The sequence below is a fragment of the Mycteria americana genome, chromosome 9 (assembly GCF_035582795.1).
Source record: "Mycteria americana isolate JAX WOST 10 ecotype Jacksonville Zoo and Gardens chromosome 9, USCA_MyAme_1.0, whole genome shotgun sequence".
In the NCBI taxonomy this organism is placed as follows: Eukaryota; Metazoa; Chordata; class Aves; order Ciconiiformes; family Ciconiidae; genus Mycteria; species Mycteria americana.
The window spans coordinates 5,029,809-5,051,324 of record NC_134373.1 but is presented as its reverse complement, the minus strand read 5'-3'; the positions used below and the strand labels follow the sequence as shown (position 1 = coordinate 5,051,324).

General features: G+C 44.7%; 1 protein-coding gene across 1 annotated transcript in view; it reads right to left on the bottom strand.

The window, feature by feature from the left end:
* Window positions 1-13,705, bottom strand: part of ERBB4 (erb-b2 receptor tyrosine kinase 4) — a 416,956-nt gene extending 403,251 nt beyond the window's left edge. The window contains exon 1 of the mRNA XM_075511224.1: window positions 13,588-13,705. Within this exon, the coding sequence (XP_075367339.1) occupies window positions 13,588-13,705 (118 nt within the window). The remainder of the gene's footprint in view (window positions 1-13,587) is intronic.
* Window positions 13,706-21,516: the final 7,811 nt, after the last annotated feature.

The following is a 21,516-nucleotide window of genomic DNA, read 5'->3' as shown; positions in this document are numbered from 1 at the left end:
TGTTGTATATTGTTAGACATGTTATTTTATATAGCCCCAGAAACCGATGAGCGGAAAGAAAATAAAGATTGTGTGTTAAAAGCAGTCCCTGCAGCAGAACCTCTCCTGGTTAATAAAAAGTACTAATTCCCCTGCCTCCAACAGAGGTCAAAAAAGTAGTAGCTTAAGATGTACCTCCTGTCTGCAGCTTCTCCCACTGTTGAGCATCTCCGAGCACGTATGCTCCTGACTTGCTCAGGAGGCCTTACAGAGGCGTCTCAATGAGGGAAACCCTTCAGTGCCGTTTCAGTGCATGCCCAGGAAAATCTGACATCCCCTTACATCTTCCCTGACAAAAACCCCAGCGAGCTGTTGACTGACAGCCTGTACCAGGTTACCAGTGTGCCATGAAGGTCTCAAACACATCTCTCCACCAACACACGCTTGGCCATTCCCTCTCTTTCCATATTCTGGCAACAAACCTTGCAGAGTATGCATGTGTATGTGCCCAGAGACACCCACCACTACTGTTATCGCGAAGCTGAAGGACATGGACCTTCCCATCTGGGAAGCCCCAAACCGGTGGTGACAGTGACCAGCCAGGCTGCTAGCCCGTGACCACTTCTCATCTACACCCCAAACACGGGCAATTTTGGATGGGTGCCGGGGCAGAGCGCTGCTTGGCCATCACAAAAGTGGATTTCAGGCATTATTCACACATTCACACTTCACGTTCAATTGTTTACTTATTACCAGCTACCCAAAGTGACAGAGAAGAGCTTCAGCTCCTAATGGCCCCAATTACAGCAGTAATAATTGTCTATATTGAACTGAATTTATGGTTTTCATCAATATTCATGCACATGACTTGGAAATTAATTTCCCATTGACATTTTTTTTCATAACAGAGCCAAATCATTCAGATGCTCGCTCAAAGGCAGCAAATAACGGAGGCATTTAAAAATGTCCTTTAGTTTCTGCTTTTTAGGCCATTATTTTGCTCTGCTCTGTTGATGATAAATCTATACATTAAATTAAGAAATCACATTTGACTCAATCTAGTTCTGTTTCTTGTAATACTAATGGATTTTATAATCATCCCAGCTCAACAGATGAACTAACTTTTGGAAGGAGGTCAACTTGTTTCATTTCTTATTCGACCCCTCTCCAGATCTGCTATGCTTGGAGTTATGCAGGAAGAGTGAATCCCATCATGTCCAGTGTGGTCGCCCCTGCCTGAAATACCAGTGTCTCGCTCCTCTCCCAAAGCACATTTGGGGAAGTAGCAATGAAACATCCTCATTGCCAACTCCAAGGGAGTTATCTAGAGCATCTGGATACATTCTTTTGAATCATAATACATTTCTTATTACCTCTTTGGCGAGGACACGGGAGAGCAGTGCGTTTGCCCCACACCAGCCTCCACCTGAATGCAGCACAACGTCCCTCTGTCCGTCGGTTTGTCAAGCGGGCCAAAAACACAAGAGAAGGCTTAAACTCTCGGACTCACTGGTTTCAGGAGCATGCTTATGAAAAGACACACACATTCCTTCATCCCAGTCAGGACCAGCCCAACAACAGTCAGCACCACTTTCTAACACAGTCTTTTCCCACACTTATTTACTTAATTAGCTGTATTTTTACAGACAACGCCATCATCGGGGTTTCACAAAAGGGAGCGTAACTGTTTATTAGTAACTGCAAACACTCACAGCAATTTGTTAAGGCCCCCAGATGGGGGAAAATACTCGAGCCCCTTAAGGAACAACTAATTACCAGCAATGCCGCAGCAGTCCCCATTCATTTCATTATGCTCCGTGCCCTCAGCAACAGCCTGGTGCACCCTATCATGTACGTACACAGAAGAGGGGGTAAACACTTTTAATCCTTTCATTATTATTTTACAGCTCTCCTTGAATGAGCTGCAAAAGCTCCGAATTTTCTTGCAATTAGGCGTGTCCTAATGAAAGGAGGGGCCGCCTGCACTTACAGTCTTGCAGATGTCTCCTGGGAGAAGGCAAAATACTCCTTGAGGTCACCAGCCGTTTTCCTGTAAACCCGGTGGTTTTGGAGAGTGTTTTAAAATTAGAGGCTTGCTTTCCCTAGGTGAGAGACTGTAATGAAGGAGAGCACAATTTTCTCTGTACTCCTAATTAAAAGCTCAGCTGGCACAAGTGTTTTCCTTCCGTGAGGTCTGCCCTACACTAGAAAATTATCATCCCATTTGAATCCAGTTGCATGCAATCAACCCAACTGCCATGAACCCCTGGACAGTCACACGGCCAGGAGAGGAGAAGCTCAGCATTGCCATCCAGCTGCTGTTCAGTCCATCAGGGTGTCATCGGTATGAGGTGACACAGTACGCGCTGGCCCACGGCGGCTGTGAACCACACCATCATGGCTTTAATCCCTTATACCTGCATGCAAACGGCCCAGAAACACACACCTGGGAGTGCTATTATTTATTTTGCTTTCCAAGTTAAGCTCTCCACAACTGCTAAATAAAGTAAAATTAAAAAAAATGAACTACAATTTTCATCCAGACTTTAACCTGCAATGCTAAAAGGACACCCTGAAACACTTCTATAGCCTTTCTTCTCTTCGCATGGAGAAGAGGTCCCTGGGTTGATAGCACCAGGGACCAAAAGCATTAATTCCCTGAAATCTGCTAACTAAACCTCCAAATATTGTTCCATATGCCATCGCAAAAGCTTCCCAGCACTTCCAGAAAAGTTGCAGGAATGTGTCTTATCAGGGTGGTCCCACCTCCAGTAGAGGCTCATCAGATGCCGCCTACAAAGGGAAGATCTTTCCCGATTTTATGAACAGGAACACAAATAGGCACAGTAAAGACTGACAGCGATTGTAACTTCATCAAGAAGGTTTAGTTACGTGTGATAACACTTTCCTGAGCTGATGGCACCCTCTCCTTGCACAGAGCTCTCCAAAAATCTGTTTGGTGGATGCTACGCAGTGTATTTTACCGATGTAGCGCTCCTGTTCGTACCAACCAAAAAACGGCATCAAAATGTTGACTAGGTTTATACCACAACATTTCAAGGATAATTGCCTATGCCGACCATGTCAAGCCATTGTCATCTGCTTGCATTATGCCAATACTTCCAGCATTGTTTCTCTTTTTAGTTTCCTCACATATATAATACAGCAACTGGAAAGGACAAAATGGGAAAAATGCACTGCAGGACCTGTATCACACAGCTACCGCTAAAAAAAGCATAAATTAACACAAGAGGCTTTGCCAATGGTTCCTACCCACAAAAGCCTTTGTATCAAACTATTTTCTCTGGGTTCTTCGTCTTCCCTTTTTCTCCCTACTCTTCACAGACACACACACAGGCACAGTTTCTTTCCTCATTTCGTTCTATTTTCAGGGTAAATAGTTGCTTCTTAACTATAATGTAGGTACCGGACTTGACAAGCAATTAAAGCAAACAATTTCCACTCATCTAACTTTGCCAAATTAGTCATCTGCCATCTGCTCTATCATCTGGCTCTCCTTGAAGTCTTGCTGTGAATCTGGAAGCACTTGCTCCGACAAGGAGGCAGCAGATAGGCCTCCAAACTGGTGGGGAACCTGAGGGATGGAGGTGACATGGGGGTGACACGTGGCCCACGCTGCTCACCGCCACCCCCATCGTGCCAGCTCCAAGGAGGTGCTCGCTGGCTCCGGTGGTCAAACTGGCAAATTACCGGCACACAAGTTGTGATAGAAAAGCATTTGAAATGAAAGATTTCTTTTATGGCCACTTATATGGCATGGTAGCTTAGAAGGAGTGTGGGATTTTCCTAGTAGATGCAGGATGTGAAAAGTAAGCAACTTTATTGAAATGTCTTCAGCATTTACAATTTAGTTCCCAGTGAAGTACATAACCTGAACAAGCAATTAACAGACATCAGCTAAGAAAGATTTGAGTAGTCTCTGCTTCCAGCACCTGGCTTAGTTCAGGTAAGGCCTTGTCTTGAGACAGCGAAAAGGTTTTCAAATAGCTCTGAAATACGATGCCACTCTCCTCCGCCCTCCAACTTCCTAGCACTGGCAGGACCTTTCTCTATTACCAGGTTTCCAGTTTGGGCTGCTTACTGGGTCTCCCAGTATGATCAACAATATCACCAGCACCCCTTTTCCAACTGACCTATGTTTCCTCCCTGAGGAAATTAAATACCACTCCAGAGTGTAAGTTAGTCCACGCAAATGTTGCTGTTGCTCTGAACCGTCACGCAGAGGAATTCCTCTCCGTGTTGTTGGTGAAGACCATTACAGACCACCTATTCCTGCACTAGTCTGCAGTTCGGCCACTTGAGCGCAGCACCCGAAATAAAGCTTGTGAATCTAACTCTTATTGCCAAGAACCAAAATCCTTCCCTACAGGACCAAACTACAGACCACCACCAATGCCTTCTAAGATTAATAAGTCTGCAGATAAACGATTGTGAGTAATACAAGGCCACGTGTTCTTGGGCAGCTAAATACAGAGCAAAGTGCCAACCTGAAGGCCTAAGAGTTTAGAAATATAGCTCTTCCCACCTTCCAACCCTCACCCTTCCCAAGTCCCATTTGAACACCGTGGTAATGGTTCATCCAACCTGCTTCCCTCCATCATTGCATCACAATGTATCCTGGTTCCCTACTAGGCCAAAGCGGTGGAAATCTCTACAGGTCTCAGAGTGAGAAGGATTTGGGTGGCTTTTTCAATGTCAGGGAAGGAGTGGGGGTAAGATGATGGAGCACAAACCAGAAGCACCAGGTGAACACATGCACACGGGGGAGTAGGGGGAGCGGGGGAAGGCAGGCACTTGGACTGGGTTTTGTACACGTGCCTTCAACACAAATCAATTTAGCAAGGAATGCCAGTAACATCTGCTGTGAGGTTGGCCCAAAATCACTTCCCAGCTCACAAAGCAGGCTGCTTTGCTGGGGACACGAAGGGCTCCTTCCGCCCCGCAGCGCTCTCCTGGGGGTGCAGGGGTGCTCAGCTGGCACAGAGCATTGCCGGGTGCTGCGGCAGCGACCACCTTCCCCAGCAGCTCCTGCTGCTCCACCGGGCCTCATGTGGCTCCACGACAGCCAGGGGCCTTCGCCTGCCTGCCTTCTTTTCTTTTTTTTCCTTCCCCAGAGGGCCCCTGAATACTGCAAGCATTCACTCAACTTAAATGCATTTTAATTAACATTGTGCAAACACACTGAGTTTGTGCGTGCACAAGGGAGCGCATTCATTCAGCTTCTGCCTGATTCTCAGCCTGAGAAATCCAGCGGGAGCGTTGGCAGCCGCTGCAATGGGAACAGGATTGCAGTCCTTGCTGCCTGTCCAATATTTAAAATACACTTGGCAAAATACGCACAAGCCCTCAGATCCTACTTACTACTATTTAAGCACCATTTATGTAAAAGATACAGCTCAGACAGGGTAGGTGGGACAGGTGCTTTTATATCTGCTAATGTAACTGTAATTAGTCACCACTAAAGCACAGAGCAACCGCCGTGTCGTTACAGGGTAAACACAAGCCACTTGCGACATTTAAAAAAAAAAAAAAAAAGGTATTTCCCCAAAATCTCCCACAGAAATTTTTCTTGCATTACATTAGTAATTATCACATAACCCAAATACCACCTAATAAAATGATTAAAATAACCATGAAATTTAAACACACAAAGAAACGAACTGCTTCAGAGAGAATAACCATCCCAAATTCTGGCAACCCTGCAAGACAAAACTGCAGAGAGGCTTAAACAAAAAGTCCCTGGAAAAAATATCTGTGAAATAAAGAAAACCAACATCTCACAGGGAGCACCTGAGATGGCCATGCCAGGGTTTAGGTGTTGCCATCAACCAGGCCAGAGCAAACCCAACATTTCAGAGTTGCTTTGCCCAATTGCTTCAAGGTGACTGAGCAATGCAGGAGAACGTGATTAAGAAACTACCCTATTTAAGCCAATATGCATAGGTCTACTAAGTTGAAACTGCATGTAGTTTATTTTTCATTGATGAAAATAACAGGCTCTCAAGCAACACGATAACCTTGTCAAGCAGACAGGAGAATTCAGCTCCTGCAAGACAGCTGAAATGGTAATTATTTAAACTTGGAAGCGCTGCAGATGAGGGGAATGGCGTTGCAGTTGCAGGGAGAGGCTGGGGCTGTGCTGAGGCTGGCCGGGCCCGTGGGGTGGACGCCACACTTTGTTTGGAGCCGAAGCACGCTGGACTTGGGAACAGAGACCACGTCCTGGGGTCTGTGGCGGTCACGTACGTTAAAGTCATCGAGTCAAAGAATTACTCTAAAGTGCTCTCCTACATAAGCTTTCCTTAAACCGATAGTTGTATTTTCCTAATTGCCCATGGCTAAACTAAGTAATAAAACCCATATGTTATTAAACCAAGTGCTTTCAGGTATTAGTTTATAGGCAGGAAAAACAAACTTTCAATAACTAAAGTCTATACAAGAGCCTTTTTTACTCCTATACGCTATGTATAAAAACACACAGCCTGATCTTAAGCTCCTATCACCTGCCACAGACAATCCTTCATCTGTTATAGTTCATGCACGTTTCACACCAACAGCTTCATACAGGCTGCTGAGCACGTACGGCATTGCCGCTGGGCACGCTCAGGAGCGGAGGTGCATGCGAACACCAAACTCCCACCTTCTCAAACCTGCGCATTTTGAACCAAGTCCTGGGTCGCACAATTTAAATTAAACATAATAAAACTAAAAAGCTAAATAAAATCAGCCTATCCTTCACACATGCTAAGCACCCAATAAATTCTTCCATGTAACACCAATAAATTTTTCCATGTAACACCGTGTCTTTACCACCGAGATGTTTTTCCCATTGTTAAGAAAGTAAAGGGACTACTTCTTAACCTCACTGAGCCTATCGGCACAGGCTGCTATTAAATCTGCGCTAAGGGGACAGATGAAGGACTTGTATTTGACTTGATAAGCTGATTGTATATGAGCAGTATGTTCAGGGCAAACGCCTGCAGTGCTGAAGTTTCTGCCTATTTTACCTGGGAGGTGAGGACTGCGTGTCCGTGTTTTGATGAACTTCTTGGTTTGTCTCACTGATTCTTTAAAAATGAGCGAGCCGGCAGCTGAAATCAGACTGACTTGCACCTCTTCATGCAATTCCTACTGAGCCTTTGTAAACGGTTTCACTTTCCAAGGCTACAAGGGGGCAAGGGGGCAGTCAAAGTTGCTGTGAAATTGCTTCTCAAATGCACTTCCCCTGCAGTCGAATCTGGCAAAGCAACTTCAAAATCTCCCATTGTTTTCCTCGCCCAACCTATTGCTGCACTGGACTAACCTAAGGCATATTTATTTGTTATTTTTTGTTTCATCTACTTTCAGAAACCATCCCAAAAGATAAGTTATAAGTAACTGTACTTGTCAAAATCGTGTATTATGAATTCTTTATAGATCAGTTTGCTCAAATATGCTCCCTGTTAACATTGTCTGTTCTTTCTGTTGGGCTTTTTAAAATGCACTCCATATATATTTTATAAATGTTTGGGTTTATTCCCACCCCGTCGCCCCAGAGACTGCCCTTAAACTTCTGTCCATTGATTGTGACGGTATCAATTTGTAAAGGTCAACAGAAAGCTTCTCTGACAGCTGAACTCAGAAAGCAATTTTTAAATGAGCTGTTTTTCTTCCTCTACAAAGCAAGATGCCAACAAAATCAAAACTCAAGGTCTTTATTTCACTGGCCTGACCAGTGGCTTTGATAGGCTTTGGATCTCTGATGGCTGCTGAACACTCCTTGGAAATCTGAGTTTGTTTGAGGGTCTTAAAAAATAACAACATCTGAAAAAGCAGGTTTATCAAGAGAAAGAGAAAGGTCTATGAAAAGAAGAACATTAATTTGCTGCTCCTCTGAAAACCTCTGCAGACCTCAAGTAACAGAGCTCCCAGGGATCACCGCACAAATGTCACTGCTGTGTGGGTTTGGCCTCATGCATCCTTTTATCATACATGAATAATTTATATTTTGCACTAAAAAAACCCCCCACAACCAGCTGGCTAGTCAAGAAACAGACTATGCCAACTTATTTTGATGTTTGCTTCAGATTTGTACTGAGGGAACAGATTATTTTGTCTGGGGTTGTGATCAAAAGCTTCTTCAAAAGGCTTCTGCCCTTTCCCCCCATCCCCCAGTTTACTGACTATCTCAAATTCATAACCATTGAAAGTAGCACTGCACAATTTATGGCACTGTTATACATGAAGAAAACCTGCCATAAATCAAAGAAAACAGTTATATAAATGAGCATAAAAATGCAGAGAAATGTCACAAGATAGCAATAAAGTATCTTCCAAACGGTAAATCCCAGGAGCAGAAGCACCATTAGTTTTGAATCCTCCACTCAGCAACAGCAGGACTGGTTTATCACTGGAGTGATCAGTACTGGAGCTTGCCTCCCTCAATAACTGTGGATTCAGGCAAAACTGCACACCCTTGGCGGGGAATCGGGGAAGGCAGAAGGAAGCAGAGACAGCAAATGCACATCTGTGCTTGCACCATCACACAAAACAGTCAGAAGTAACACCGCGATCCCACAGTTTTTCCCTTGCTGCTAACTCTATGTGGAACACAGGAGCACATCGCATATAGTTATTCTCGCATATATATTTAAAAATATGGTTGGTCTTTTTGGAGCTTGGGTGGCTATTTTCTTGGCCCTTTTCCACTGAAATACAGAAACCGTAGAGGGCTGATTCTTGTTTTACCTGCAAGAAGAGAGATGCCCACGCCACCCGGGTAGAAAGTGGCCAGCCAGGTTTCCTCTGCAGACATTGCAAAGAAAGCTGCTTTAGCAAAAAGACAGCAACACAGAACGGGCACAAACCTTGCCTGGGAAGCAAACTGCCCAAATCCACCAGCCAGACCTCCCCCGGGGATCAAGGAGGCTATGGCCAATTCGGCAGTCCTGGGAGGAAATCATAAGAGACTCTGGAAGAGCAAGGTGATGTGTTTAGCCCAGCAAATGGCCATAAAGGCTTTCACCGACATCCCAGGCCCCAGCTCAGGCTGTTATCTGATATTTGGTCATTTTTCTGCAAACGCTACCAGCAGAAGAACAGACATCTAATGGCAAAATGCCAAAGAATGTGTTAGGATGAAGGAAAGGCAATGCCTCGTACAACACTGGAGCTGCCCCGGGAACAGTGGTGGCAGCACCAGGAGGATCCATGGACAGGCTAAAGCTTCAGCCAGTAGCATACGGAGAGGATGGCTGGAGAAAATCACTCAGAGTGAGCATGGTGCAGAAGACTCCCACCCCAACCACCTGCGATGCTTCTCCAACAGATTCCCTTTCCATGCTGCTTGCTCCAGCGAGGCTACACCTGAGCAATCCAGAGCAACCACCAGCCTGTGCCCTTGGGCTTATTTCTTATGCCTGTGCACAAGCCATTCCCTGATCCTTTTCAGCTCGGAAAATTCCCAAGACTATTCCTGACCTCTTAAGAGGACATTTACGCAGAAGTGGTAACCATTAGCTCACTGTTAAAATAACATGTCCCAGTGATGTGCCAAAATAATCTGTTTTCTGATTCTTAACCCAAGGCAAGGGGGGGGGGGAAGGAAAAGACACAGCAGATGGCTGGTTGCTTTTTTTCAAAGACATGGATGACATATTCCCACAGACCAAAAGCATCTTCATATTCCTGCCTCTCACAAGAAGATGACAGCACTTCTGCCCAAAGACGTCCCCACCTGATTTTATTTTCATAAACAAACACCAAGAAAAGCAGATGAATGACAGGCGCCTTGCTCCTCGTCACCGGGTAGAAAGCAACAGGCACATTATTAGCAGCCTCATTAAGAAGAAAAGGCCAAGAAGCAATTTTCCCAACGCAAGCCCTTTGCGAGGAGGCTGCTCCTGGGGTCCCCATTCCATTAATACCTTCCTCTTGCTCACTCCACCTGATGATCCCGTTCAGCTAAACCTGGGAAACAGGAGGGAGGCAGGAGGGGGAGCCCCGGTGGGGGGCACAGGGCGCCCAGCATGTGATCCCAGCCAAACCTTGTGCCGGGGGCTTTGGCCACAGCCGCGTGCTTAAGTGATGCGGGAGCACGTGCGGCCGGAGCGGCTCAGTGTAAATTTACCCATTGCAAAATGTCCTTGAAGCTGCCTGCCTGTGACGGGTAAATGGCAGCGAAGGTCAGTGAAGCTAATTTGATGGTAACGAGCCTGGCTCCATATTGGCAAGCGGTGCAGTGGCCCCGTCCTTAAAAACACCCACACCCACCCAAAAACCATCTCTTGCAGGGCACAGAAAAGTTCCCAGGAGCCTGGCTCCCTTGTTTTTCCTCCTTAATACTCTGTTTACTAAATGCATTTGCTTTTTATTACAGCCACAAAAAAAAAAAGTGCAACCCAGCTAGGACTGCTAGGAACAGCTTAATTAATAACAATTAGCCACAGCACAATTGTGATTCAGGTGGCGCTTTGGAGCATGAAGGAGAAACTTGACACTTTTGCTTGTGCGCACGGACATAAGAAATTCCAGGCAAAGTTAATGGAAACTGAGCGGCTGAGCGACGCCGAAATTCAAATGTACTGTAAAATTACTAAATTATTTCAATGTCACAGGAAGGCGTCGCGCTACTTCCAGGATTATTAGCCCTTGCAGAGTTTTAATAATATTTGGTCAAACACCTCAAGAGCACATCACGGATACTATAAAATCACTGGGATAATATAAAATATTTTCACATGGGGGAGGGGGGAATCGCTGTTTACAGCAAAGGGGAGGTGACGGCTTTGAAAAGATCCCTGAGGGGGTGAGATGCCAGCATGTCGGGGGGACGTGTGGGGTGCCAGCTCTGCACTCCCTGAAGCCACCCGGTCCCTGCCTGGCAGCAGGTGCCCCTGAGGGGGCCTGGCAGTCCCCTCCTTGTTGAGGAGAAGGGGAAGGACACTTTATGAAATTGCAGTTGTCTAAAGCGGTCAAAACACCTGCCAGTCACGGCGGGTTTATTGGCCACACTCCCCACAAAGGGGGGCTGCATCTGAGTGCCTCCGCCTTAATTAGTGTCACCGCAGTCAGATGCAATTTATGTTTAAATATACATGGGGAATACGAAGACAGTCCCAGTGACTACTTTCAAACAAGAGGAAAAAGGTGGAGACTTCAAAGCTTTTTGTTGGAGAACAAGGGAAATTCTTAGCTGGAGAATGAAGGGATCCTGCTGCTAACAGAGACTATTTCGTGGCTTCTGGAGGGACAGCAACAGTTGGCTTCATCTTATTAAAAATAAAAAAACCCAAACAAACAAAAGGATAAAGTGACCTTACAAGATCAAGTTCTGAAAGCGTGAAAAAGCAGAGAAACATGCATTCACAGTTTGCATGCTAAACGTGAGCACACAAAGGGCGTTTGTGCAAGACAAGTTAGGCAGCTCCAGGTATGCTTGCGAAACTCAGCGTGAAAACTGCACACACATGCTTAGATTCATTTTCACAAGGCTTCTCACAGCTTTGCGTGGAGCCCATCACCCTGATCTCAGGGGAATAAATGTCCTGTATGGACCAGTAAAGAACATGTATTTTCTGGCAAAAGAGAGCATACCATAGCCATCTTGCAGGCAGAAGGAGTTCCAGGTGGCAATGCCTGGCCAGGAGGGAGTATGTTTGGTGGTTGCTGTGATACAGGTGTGATGCAGCTAGAAAACCAAGTGTTTCAGTCTCCTTACCCACAGCAAAAATGGCATTTTCTAAAGTAGGTACACTGAGAACATGTGGGCTAAAACTAGAAATGAAGGCGGGTGGCCCCTGCCCCAAAGCTGTGCAACAAATCCTACCTCAGCAGAGCACTACCTCCTAGGACAAAGCTATCATATGCTCAGTAACATACGCTTTCCCTATATTTTAAAAAAAACTAAGCCATATTGTTGTAAAAATGTGTCTCAATGTATGAAAACTCTTCCGGGGCTTCTGCCAGACCCTGCAGATAGATGGGCCAAAAATATGCCTCCCAGCAGCACAAATACATCCTACTTGTCCCCAGCATCACCATCCCAAGAGCACACAGCTGGCTCGACGTCACCACCGCTACCTAATGCTCAGCAGCCAAGGAAATAGCTATCACCATGTCATGAGCTTACCAGCTTAGCTCTGCACCTCATTTTGTCACATGCAGCTAGGGCATGGCACTAGATTTTTATTTTCTGTTAGGTCTCTGCAAGATCCCTCATTTTGCCATGACAAATTCCCATCAAACTTAAGTTTGACAAAATACATCAAGAGAACTGGTTGGGTATCAGTCTCCTTCCCGCTGGTAGTACTGGATGAGAAAAAACAGTGTTTGATAAACAGCTTTGGATCCTATTGTGCTACCTACATCAGGCTGAAAGGTCTGTGGCTCTCCACACCCAAGGAAAGAAGACAGTAGAAGAAAAAGGTACCTCATTTGGACTTAGAGAAAACTTAAGAAAACCTCTCAGGCAGCCCTCAAACTCAAACCAAGGCTTTCTGCGAACATACTACTTGCATGGCGGTAGTCATTAATGCAGGTAATATTCCTGCTTAAGAAAAGCATCGCTTTTGGTTTAGCTGCCTTGCTTGTGTCCTCAGACATGTTCCTTCCCCAGGAAGGTAAGGTTGGGCTTGAACCTGAAACTAATTGCCCCTGTAGATTTGGTTCTTAATGCAACAAACTTAAGTTCAAAATTGGGTTTAATACCTGCTTAATTTTAGCCTGATGTGCTTCTTCCCAACAGAGATTACCACTGTTCATCATTTAAAATATGCTGGCCCTGCTCCTCCTGAAAGGTTGCAGAAACCACCCAATACAGACACCAGTATGCTCTGCAAATTTGCCGTTGGGGAACTACGCTTCCTGAAATTAATGGTTCTCTATTACCCTTGCCTCTAGATGAAGGGAGGCAAATCTCTCCACTGGGCTTGAAGACAGTGGGAAGCACCACCCAGAAAAATACAGGGCCTGGCAAACCCACCTGAGAGTGGCACCCCAGCCCAGGGATGTAGAGGAAACACCCAGCTCACCTGGGAACAGGATACTCATCCCCTGCTTCAGCAGAAAACACCTCCCTAAGTCAGACACGTACTGCGCTGAATCCTTCCTCTCCCTCTCCCCTTTGCTCTCGCTGGTGCTATATGATTAATATCACATCAAATTTGTCTTTGTACAATATCCCACCGATCTTTCTTTGTGTAATGTTCGCTTTACATCAGGTGACAGTTTTAGTGATTCCTCCTTTATTTGCATGTCCCCTTGAAGAAGCTTCATTTCTCCTTCTAATCAAGTCATTAATTTTCACGAAAATCGTTCTCACCCTGAGATGGCTGGATTCTAATTTGTCTCTGTCACACAAATGACAAGTATCAGCTCATTGCCATGCTGTGATGTTCCTCCACATACCTGTATTTGAGTAGGAAAAGCACCAAGATTATTTTTCCACAGCCATAACTGCTTCTCTCTGTGGTAGTTTGATTCTATCATGATCCTTCCTTCAGGTACTTTGTAGTAATATTATACAGCTGCTTGCTTTTTATTTCAAAGCAGATCTTGTTCATGATTTTTTTGTAATAGGAGAAGTGGAAATGACGGTGCCAAAATTACCTTTCCTTTTTATCTTCTCTGCGTCCTGTTTACCAACAGTGCTGCCCACCTGCGACGACAGCGCATACCCCCCTGCAGTCAAATTGATGCATCTTTCCGAAAGCTCTTCCCCTTCCATGGTGTTCCGCACATGGATTTTCACATGCTTTAGTCACAAACACAGCCCTGTAACAAAAGCTAAATGCATCACAGTAAAACAGAGTTTATGCAATCTGAAATCCCACCTGGGCAGCTCCTCCCTTTCCTAGTCTTCTTCCAATTACATCCCTTGCTCCTCCTATATCTTTTTTTTGGATCCAAAACCGTCCTCCCTAATTCTGGGCCACCAGTCAGCAAAACCGTGAAATGCTTTCAGAAAAGCTAACATGAAGTGTGGCTGTAAAGGACAATGGAGGGCTGTACAGTTTGCAGCTCACTTCCTCTGGCACCTACCTTTTGTTATCACAACGACAAAACTACTAACTTCATCTCTGATGCGCTACAGCACTTACACATCTCGATCTTGAACGTACCAGGAATATGCAGCAGAGAAATCAAAGACTGAAAGTCAGAGATGGCAGACACCTGCGTCGTGGCCACTGGACCATCCTTACTCTTCTCCTGTCCATGAAACTTGCTTCTGACAAACAGCGCTCTGCCACCACCGAGCCTGCCCCACTATGAACGCGGACTTTTCCAAGGGAAAGACCTTACCTCATGACTCACAGTATATCTGTGATTTTCTTCTGCCATTTACTGTAAGGCACTAACTTGATCAAAAAAACGGGCCTCTCAGATTTTAAGAGCACTGATCGAATTCTCTCTCATCTCGCTGCTCTTCTCCTTCTGGAAATGTACTTGAGCCCCAGAACCACCCCCAAAATCACATTTGGAAAAAGGCTGGGGCTGCAACTCCTTCGCTAGCTATTCCCAGCACACAGGATATTAGATATCAACAAATTCCACTCCAATATCATTGACTAAATCAAATCTTTCTCTTAAAGACACATTACTTTTGCTTCATTAAAGCATCGGGGTTGAATGCACACCCTCGAGGATTACCCTGCCTTTTTGCTTTCCTTTCTGCTGTTGTGCTTATGGTACTGCCTTGTGGAGAACACACCAAAAGTGATGGGAAAAGTGGAATTATTCACAGAGACTCTGAAGACCTTGCAAGGTTCTTTTTGTTGTCAGCTCAGCAGATAATTTCCACCTGGGTTACCTGGTTGTATATTCACACAGCGCCCAGGGTTCACACTGTTGCTACATGGTAATACTCGGCACAATGCTCCAGGGCGAGGGTTATTCACCAGAGCAATCGCCTGGTCCTTGCCCTCAAGATTTTTCATAGCAATGCCTCTCCTTCCTTTATCTGGCCTTCTCCCTTATCACCTTTCCTTCTGAGCTTCCTCTCCCAGCGATGCCCCAGTGCCCGGTTCATCTGCATCCTCCACACAGCCCTCATCTGCAAGGCCACCCCATTCATTTATAGATCTCCTAAAAGACCCCATCTCCCCTCATGTGAAGCCAAATCCACTCAAGTGAGGTAAGAGAAACCTGTTAAACAGCAACTGAGCCAATGCACCCGAACTACGCAGCGCCGTCAGGAGGGAGCACTCTGCCAACAACCCCGTTCCTTCCAAGGGGAATTCAAAGACCACGCTGGGGCTAATTGTAGTGCTGGCAGGAGCAAGCTCCAAGGCACCAATTCAGCAAATTACAGAAGCACATATTCAATTGCAAGTCTTCAAGACTCAGTTAATAGGAGTGAACTGTGACTGAAAGGATTGATTTTGTGCAATACCATCTCCCTCCCTCTCCTGCTCTTATAGGCTGTTATTACATTGTGTGCAAACATTGGTCACGTTTTTCCAGTCTTGTAATTGCACAAATCAATGAAATTCTCAACCATAAAAAAGCAAAGCAGCAGAGGGTTTTCTAACATGTTTCATTGCTGCTGAAGAAATCAGAGAAGATCAAATGAATCATTGTATTTGAGTACCATTTTAAACCCCAATTTCAGGAAAAAAATTAATTTTCTTAAAAAAAAAAAAAAAAACACAACACAAAAAACAAACAACAACAAAAAAAACCCCAACCACAACAAAACCCACACAAACTCAGAATTAAACAGACAACAAAGGTTGTGTTTTGCATTTCTACTGTGAAATCCTCCAAATCCATTCCAGTGTTTGATTCAAGACACAATGCAATAGATATAATGCATGTGTGCAGGAGGAAAGCACATGTACTTTTTAATCATCCTGAAATAAAACCTCTACAAGCGACAGCTTGCAGAACAGCAGAAAAGAACCTATTTCTAGATCTAGAGGTTATGCCATTATTTGTAAAGGTTCAGCCGGTCTTGGGAAAAAAGTAAATGTATGAACTTTGGAAAATCTCTTTTTTCCCAGCTGGGAGAAATTGTAACAATTCTTATAAAGTCTTGTAAGAAATAATGTGAAACAATGCCAACCAACACTACCCGGCAAAAATTCAGATTCATTTTGTTTGATGGATTTATCTTGTTGGTCCCCAGACTAAAAAGTTTTCATTCAGTTCTAATTTACTCAGCCAGGCTCCTGATTTTATAGACGTGCAGCAAACTCGACACAGATGAATCACCTTGCAAGGAACAGGTGCCTTTGCTCTGGTATAAACGCAGACAGGAAGAGAGATTTCCATGTTTTGCAGGCTGTTGCATTTAATAAAAAGTTTAATTGAGAACTCAGACATTTCCTCTTTCTTTTCCATCAGATTATTGTTATTGCTAGATCACTTGATTCTGAAAGGGTCTACAGCTGAGGGGAAATCACCTCTGGTAACACTTTTGTTCATTTTAGGTGCACTCTGGGTTAACAACATCTGCTGACTGTATTTTGCCTTCAGTCTTCAGATATCTGACTACAGATTACTGTGACCTTATGCTGTGTGTCAATGCAGAATCACTGTCTGACCAGGGACGTATGTCAGAAGACAGCATCTCATCTGGGACCACATGTTGTGCTGAATTCAAGCTCTCTCCTCAGATGGCTCACACATGTCCCCCAACTGCTCAAATCCACCTCTGCTCTGGAAGCAACCTCAGGGAAACCCCAGTTTCAAGTGTCCTGAATTCAAGAGTTCTCCAGAAAACTAGAGGAGAGAGAAAGCCACTACAAAGGGGAGACTCACAGATCCAAAATCATCATCTGGAAAACAGTTCAGAGGGATAGACATGGGATTCTCAATACCAAATAATCAAAGATGTTGGATCTGCCAAACCAAGGAGGAAAATAAAAGCCAGTGGAGGAATACCCAGTAAGAAAGCAAGCAAGACTGCAACATCGCTTTAAGGTCAGGAAGGTGCAAGACATCACCAAGTTTTAAATAAAAGCCTTTTTCTTACTGTTTCTGAAGCCTTTTATTCAGTGGCCTGGCAATCAGTAAGAGCAATAGGGTTTCTTTTCTTATTTTAAACAGCACCAACTAAATTAACCTCCCTGTAAGAATTCACACCTAATTTTAAAACTTCCAAGCACTTCTTTGGGTACTTAAGGAGCAGTCAGGCATTTAATCACTGCCTGGATTTCAAGTAGTGCAAAGAGCTACGTCCCAGAGATTGAAGCATGGTATATCTGAAAATACATTTGACAGAAAGCAGGCCAAAATATGGATTTTTAGGTCCTATAATTAAAATATCTGCCTCAGAGTGTCAGATCTTAAAAGAGTTATACAGGTACAAGCATTTTCCAAATGTGATGGAAAATCTTAGTGAAAAGAAGCAGACCTTTGGGGGTCAACCCTTTCCTGAAATTGAAAAAAAAAACCAACACCAAACCTTAAAACATTAAGTCTTACTCCCTTTTAGGGAGGAGACAGAATTAGGTAAATGCCTAAAAATGTTCCATTTACTGGAAGGGGGGGGGGGGGGGGTGGGGGGGTGGGGGGGGGGTGTCCAAAATCTATCACTCAAAAACCCCTCCTTGATTAAAATACACAGCATCTTGTGTTCAGGTCTGTAAGATGTTTCTTGGGGATTAATGTTAGATTTTATTTTGTGTTATGTGAATTCCCTGCTGTATATCATATGCATAGCATTGTCACAAACATCAGATAAGTGGGATCCCTTCTATCTTATTTTTACTTCAGTTTGTTTGGTGAGTGGATGGTATAAGCAGTTTTTCCTCCATCGAGGATAATAATAGGAAGAACACAACAATTTTCATCTTTGCTTGTGTCTGCATTTATGGTTTTTTACTTGCTTCTGGGATCCCACGGCAGTAATGTTCCCTCAGATTAAGTTGCAAGCCCTTTGTTGTTGGTCGTGATTGATTTTAACTCCACCACCTTCAAAATTCCCACGCCCTAAAGCTGCTGCTTTTATGTTTTCTTGTCTTACTGTTTCTTACTGTTGTAGAATTTGTCTGGGGGAGAGAAAAAGGACGGGGCTGGATTGAGATTGATCATCCTCCCGGTGGCATTTGAAGATTCAAACTGTGCCTTATCGCCAGGCGCAGCAGGGAGGATGCAGGGGTGGCAGCTTTGCAGACATCAGCAGGGGCTACCTGTTCAGCTATTGAGTTTCCACGGGTTTTAAACAGTTTCTGAGCACTACTCATTAGCAGAACAGGTATCCTCCACTGCAGTCCCTCTGGAGTCAAATAAAATCAACATCTCAGAGAGAGATGTAACAGCACCTGCCAAATTTCACCTGTTTAGGAAGGGATGTGATAAGGAAAAGGACAGTTGTGACTGCTTTATTCCTCAGACGAGGTTACCAAAATGATTTGGGGACACCGATGATGCTAAGTATGATTTTTTGGCTTTAGAGGAGAACTGGACACCAAATATGCTCAAATAAGGTGGTAGGTTTTTCAAGACTTGCTCCCAAACTGAAAATGCACGTTCTTTTCTATGTTTCCAATTGAGGGAGAAAAGATCTTTTACATTTAGTACTTGTTGACCAAAGTCACCTGGAATGGAGCAATGCCTAAAGCCAACCATGTTGAAATGTTCTGTTGAATTGGGTCATATACCTTCGACCACAAGTCACTCAGAGATGAGCTTCCCTCACCAGATACTGCTGAGAGTCTAAGAGGAGATGGAATGAGAACAAGAAGAATATGAAGTGCATAAAAGCTTTCTACTATCAATTTGCTTCAGACTAGTCCCTAGTAAATCACTGCTCCCACTGCTTGTCCCGTAACTTCATTAAGCAAGAGGCTATATCTAGCTGGAAGGTGTCCATACTGAACTGCCAGATTCAGGGTTTCAACACTAGTTTTGAATAAACTGCACATCTTCCAAACCCGAGAGTTTAAAACAAACCGCTCCAGTACTGTTTAGTCAAGGATATCGTTTACAGTCAGCAACAATAATTCCGTAGCCTCCAAGTCAGAGACATGAGGAAATAATATCTCACCCATCTCTGTACCAAGGACAGAAGTCAATTTGGTCTGGAACAGCACATATTTTCATTTTGTGAACGTAACAAAGGTGAGTACCCTTGAACCGCCGCAAGCAAACCCTTTCCATTATGAAATTTAGATTCAGACAAAAACTAAAGCGCAAGATTGCTGTATCTTCTGAATGATCCTAAAGTTCAAGCATACTTTTATAAGAGTGCGAATGTGTCAGCCTGCGGCTTCTTAAGCCGGTACCTTGCTAAAATGAAGGAGACAGAGGCACTCAGCACTAAGGTTAAAGAGGCTGTTTGGGGGGACACAGAAGTACACAGAAAGCAGTAAGACAAGCAAAACCAGGGAATTTTGCAGCAAAATAACTTTCAGGAAACTTTTCATCACAGAATCAGAAGAGCAGGTCTATAAGAGGCCCTGGGAGGTCACGGAGCCCTTCCCTCTGCCCAGCCACATAATCCTCCCTAATATAATTTAAAATTCTCTGTGTACTCTCACATGCTTATGAAGACCAAGATGACTGTTGGATATAGTTCATTATATGGCCATATGACTACCTGAGGCCACCGAGTCCACTGTTAAAATGAACATATATGCCCATGTGTCTCTGTTACAATCCTGCCACCTTCTGTTCCCATCTCATTTGCCCCTATTTACTTGTTGCTCTCCTAACTGCTGTGCTGCAAGATCTCAAGGACTTGGACTAACTTTACATTATTTGTATAGCACCTGTGACACCTATTCCCTCAATCAGTTCTTTAACACACCATAGGATATGAGAGTAAGAGGAATGGTAACCAAACTAATTCTTCTCTTCCTTCTGTAAATGTGAAGGAGAACATGCTGCTTGTTCTTCCCTACCCCATCTACATGGCTTTTCCACAGCTGACTTCTTACCAGTGTGAAAGGAACTTTCTCCTGCTTCGCTGATCACTGGATTTTTTTGTAAAGGTGACTCATTACTGCAGATCATACGCAGCAGCTAAGGACAAAAGGTGTCACACGCTTTGCACTCATGGTGCATGTCAACACCCCGCACCTCTTTGCGGCAATCCCAACCGAACGTTCAGCATGGCAGTATCTACTACAGGGTCAAGACCAGCTCCTTGCTTGAGGTCAGTAACAGCAGCAGACCAGCAGCTGGCTATGTACCCAGCCCTACATGGCCAAACACAGCCCTCTATTTTGATGGCTCTGGTGTCCATAAGGATAAGCAAGGACAGTTTTGTGGTCCAAAAGAATGCAGAAGAGAACCCTATTTTCCTTCCTATTTCTAATCAGTTTAGTATTCGTTAATAGCTTCAGACCCACACTACATAAAATCCTTATCTGCCATTCAGGGACAGTCCCATCCATGGTCGCCACTGGGGTTTACCCAGCAGGAGTTCACCCTCCCCAACAGCTCAATTAATTCTTTCTTTTCTACCTATTTAAAACCAGAAAACTTAATCCCAGGAAAGTTAACACTTGGGTGAAAGTAGGGATCGTCAAGATGTCTAGCATAGCTGCATGTGCCTCCCAGTGCAGCCTGGTGCAACACCATCACAGCTAATACCTTAAATTCTTTCATGCCAGGCCAGGACTTCCCCAGGCTGGAGCCTTTTTGGGGAGAAAGAGGTGCAGGGAATCTCACAGCTGACGTTCACTAGTATTTACCCAAACCACCTCTATTTGTCATTCACTGAAATAAAGAAAAACAATCCAAATCACCTCTATTTATTAGTCACTGAGCTAGAGGAAGACAAACACACAATAAAAATGAGTGACACGCCACATCCAGGCAAATAACTCGGAGACGAAGGATGCAGAGGCATTGCTGGGAGAGCCTCCAGTAACTCCCCGACCACTGCTGTGGGGAGCCAGGCTCCCACCTGCAGTGCATCCATAAACACAGAGGATGAAGGCTGTGCTCTGACCAACGCAAGGCAAGCGGCCATGCCTTCCCATGTGCATGGCAGCAGGCGAAGAGGGGGAACAGCGCAGCTGAGAGAGCAGAAAGGCGTCTGAAGTCTTTCCCAGATAGCCAGAGAGATAAAAGACGACAACTACAAAGCACACAGCCTGAATGGTGAAGGTTAAATATGGGCTCCCACTGCCATTATTTATCCCCTGAAACAGCTGGGAAACTTCCGAAGTAGTTAATATATCACAGGAGCAGAGGAAGCAAGACCGACTGTATAAACACACCTCGGGACCTGCTACTGTTCCCAATAACTGCTTGTCTCCAAAAAGGTCTGCTATTAGACAGCCTCCTGCTGCAGCTGCTCTGATTGAACACTGCAGGTAGGGCAGGGAATTAGAGTGAAACACATCTCTAAAGATGACTCACAAGAGGTTTGTCAGGGAAACAACATTTACATGGCAATTTGGGGAGGGGCTGAGGCCACTCACACGCTCCAGCCCCAGTTCTCCGCCTGTCCCCCTGCAAAGCTGCCTCTGTCCCATCAGCTCTTGTGCAGAGAGAGACACAGAAGAGGATGCAGTTGTGCATTAAAAGGGGGAGAAAATGCCAGCCTATTCCAGTAAGGCTAAAGCTGGAAAATGCAACATG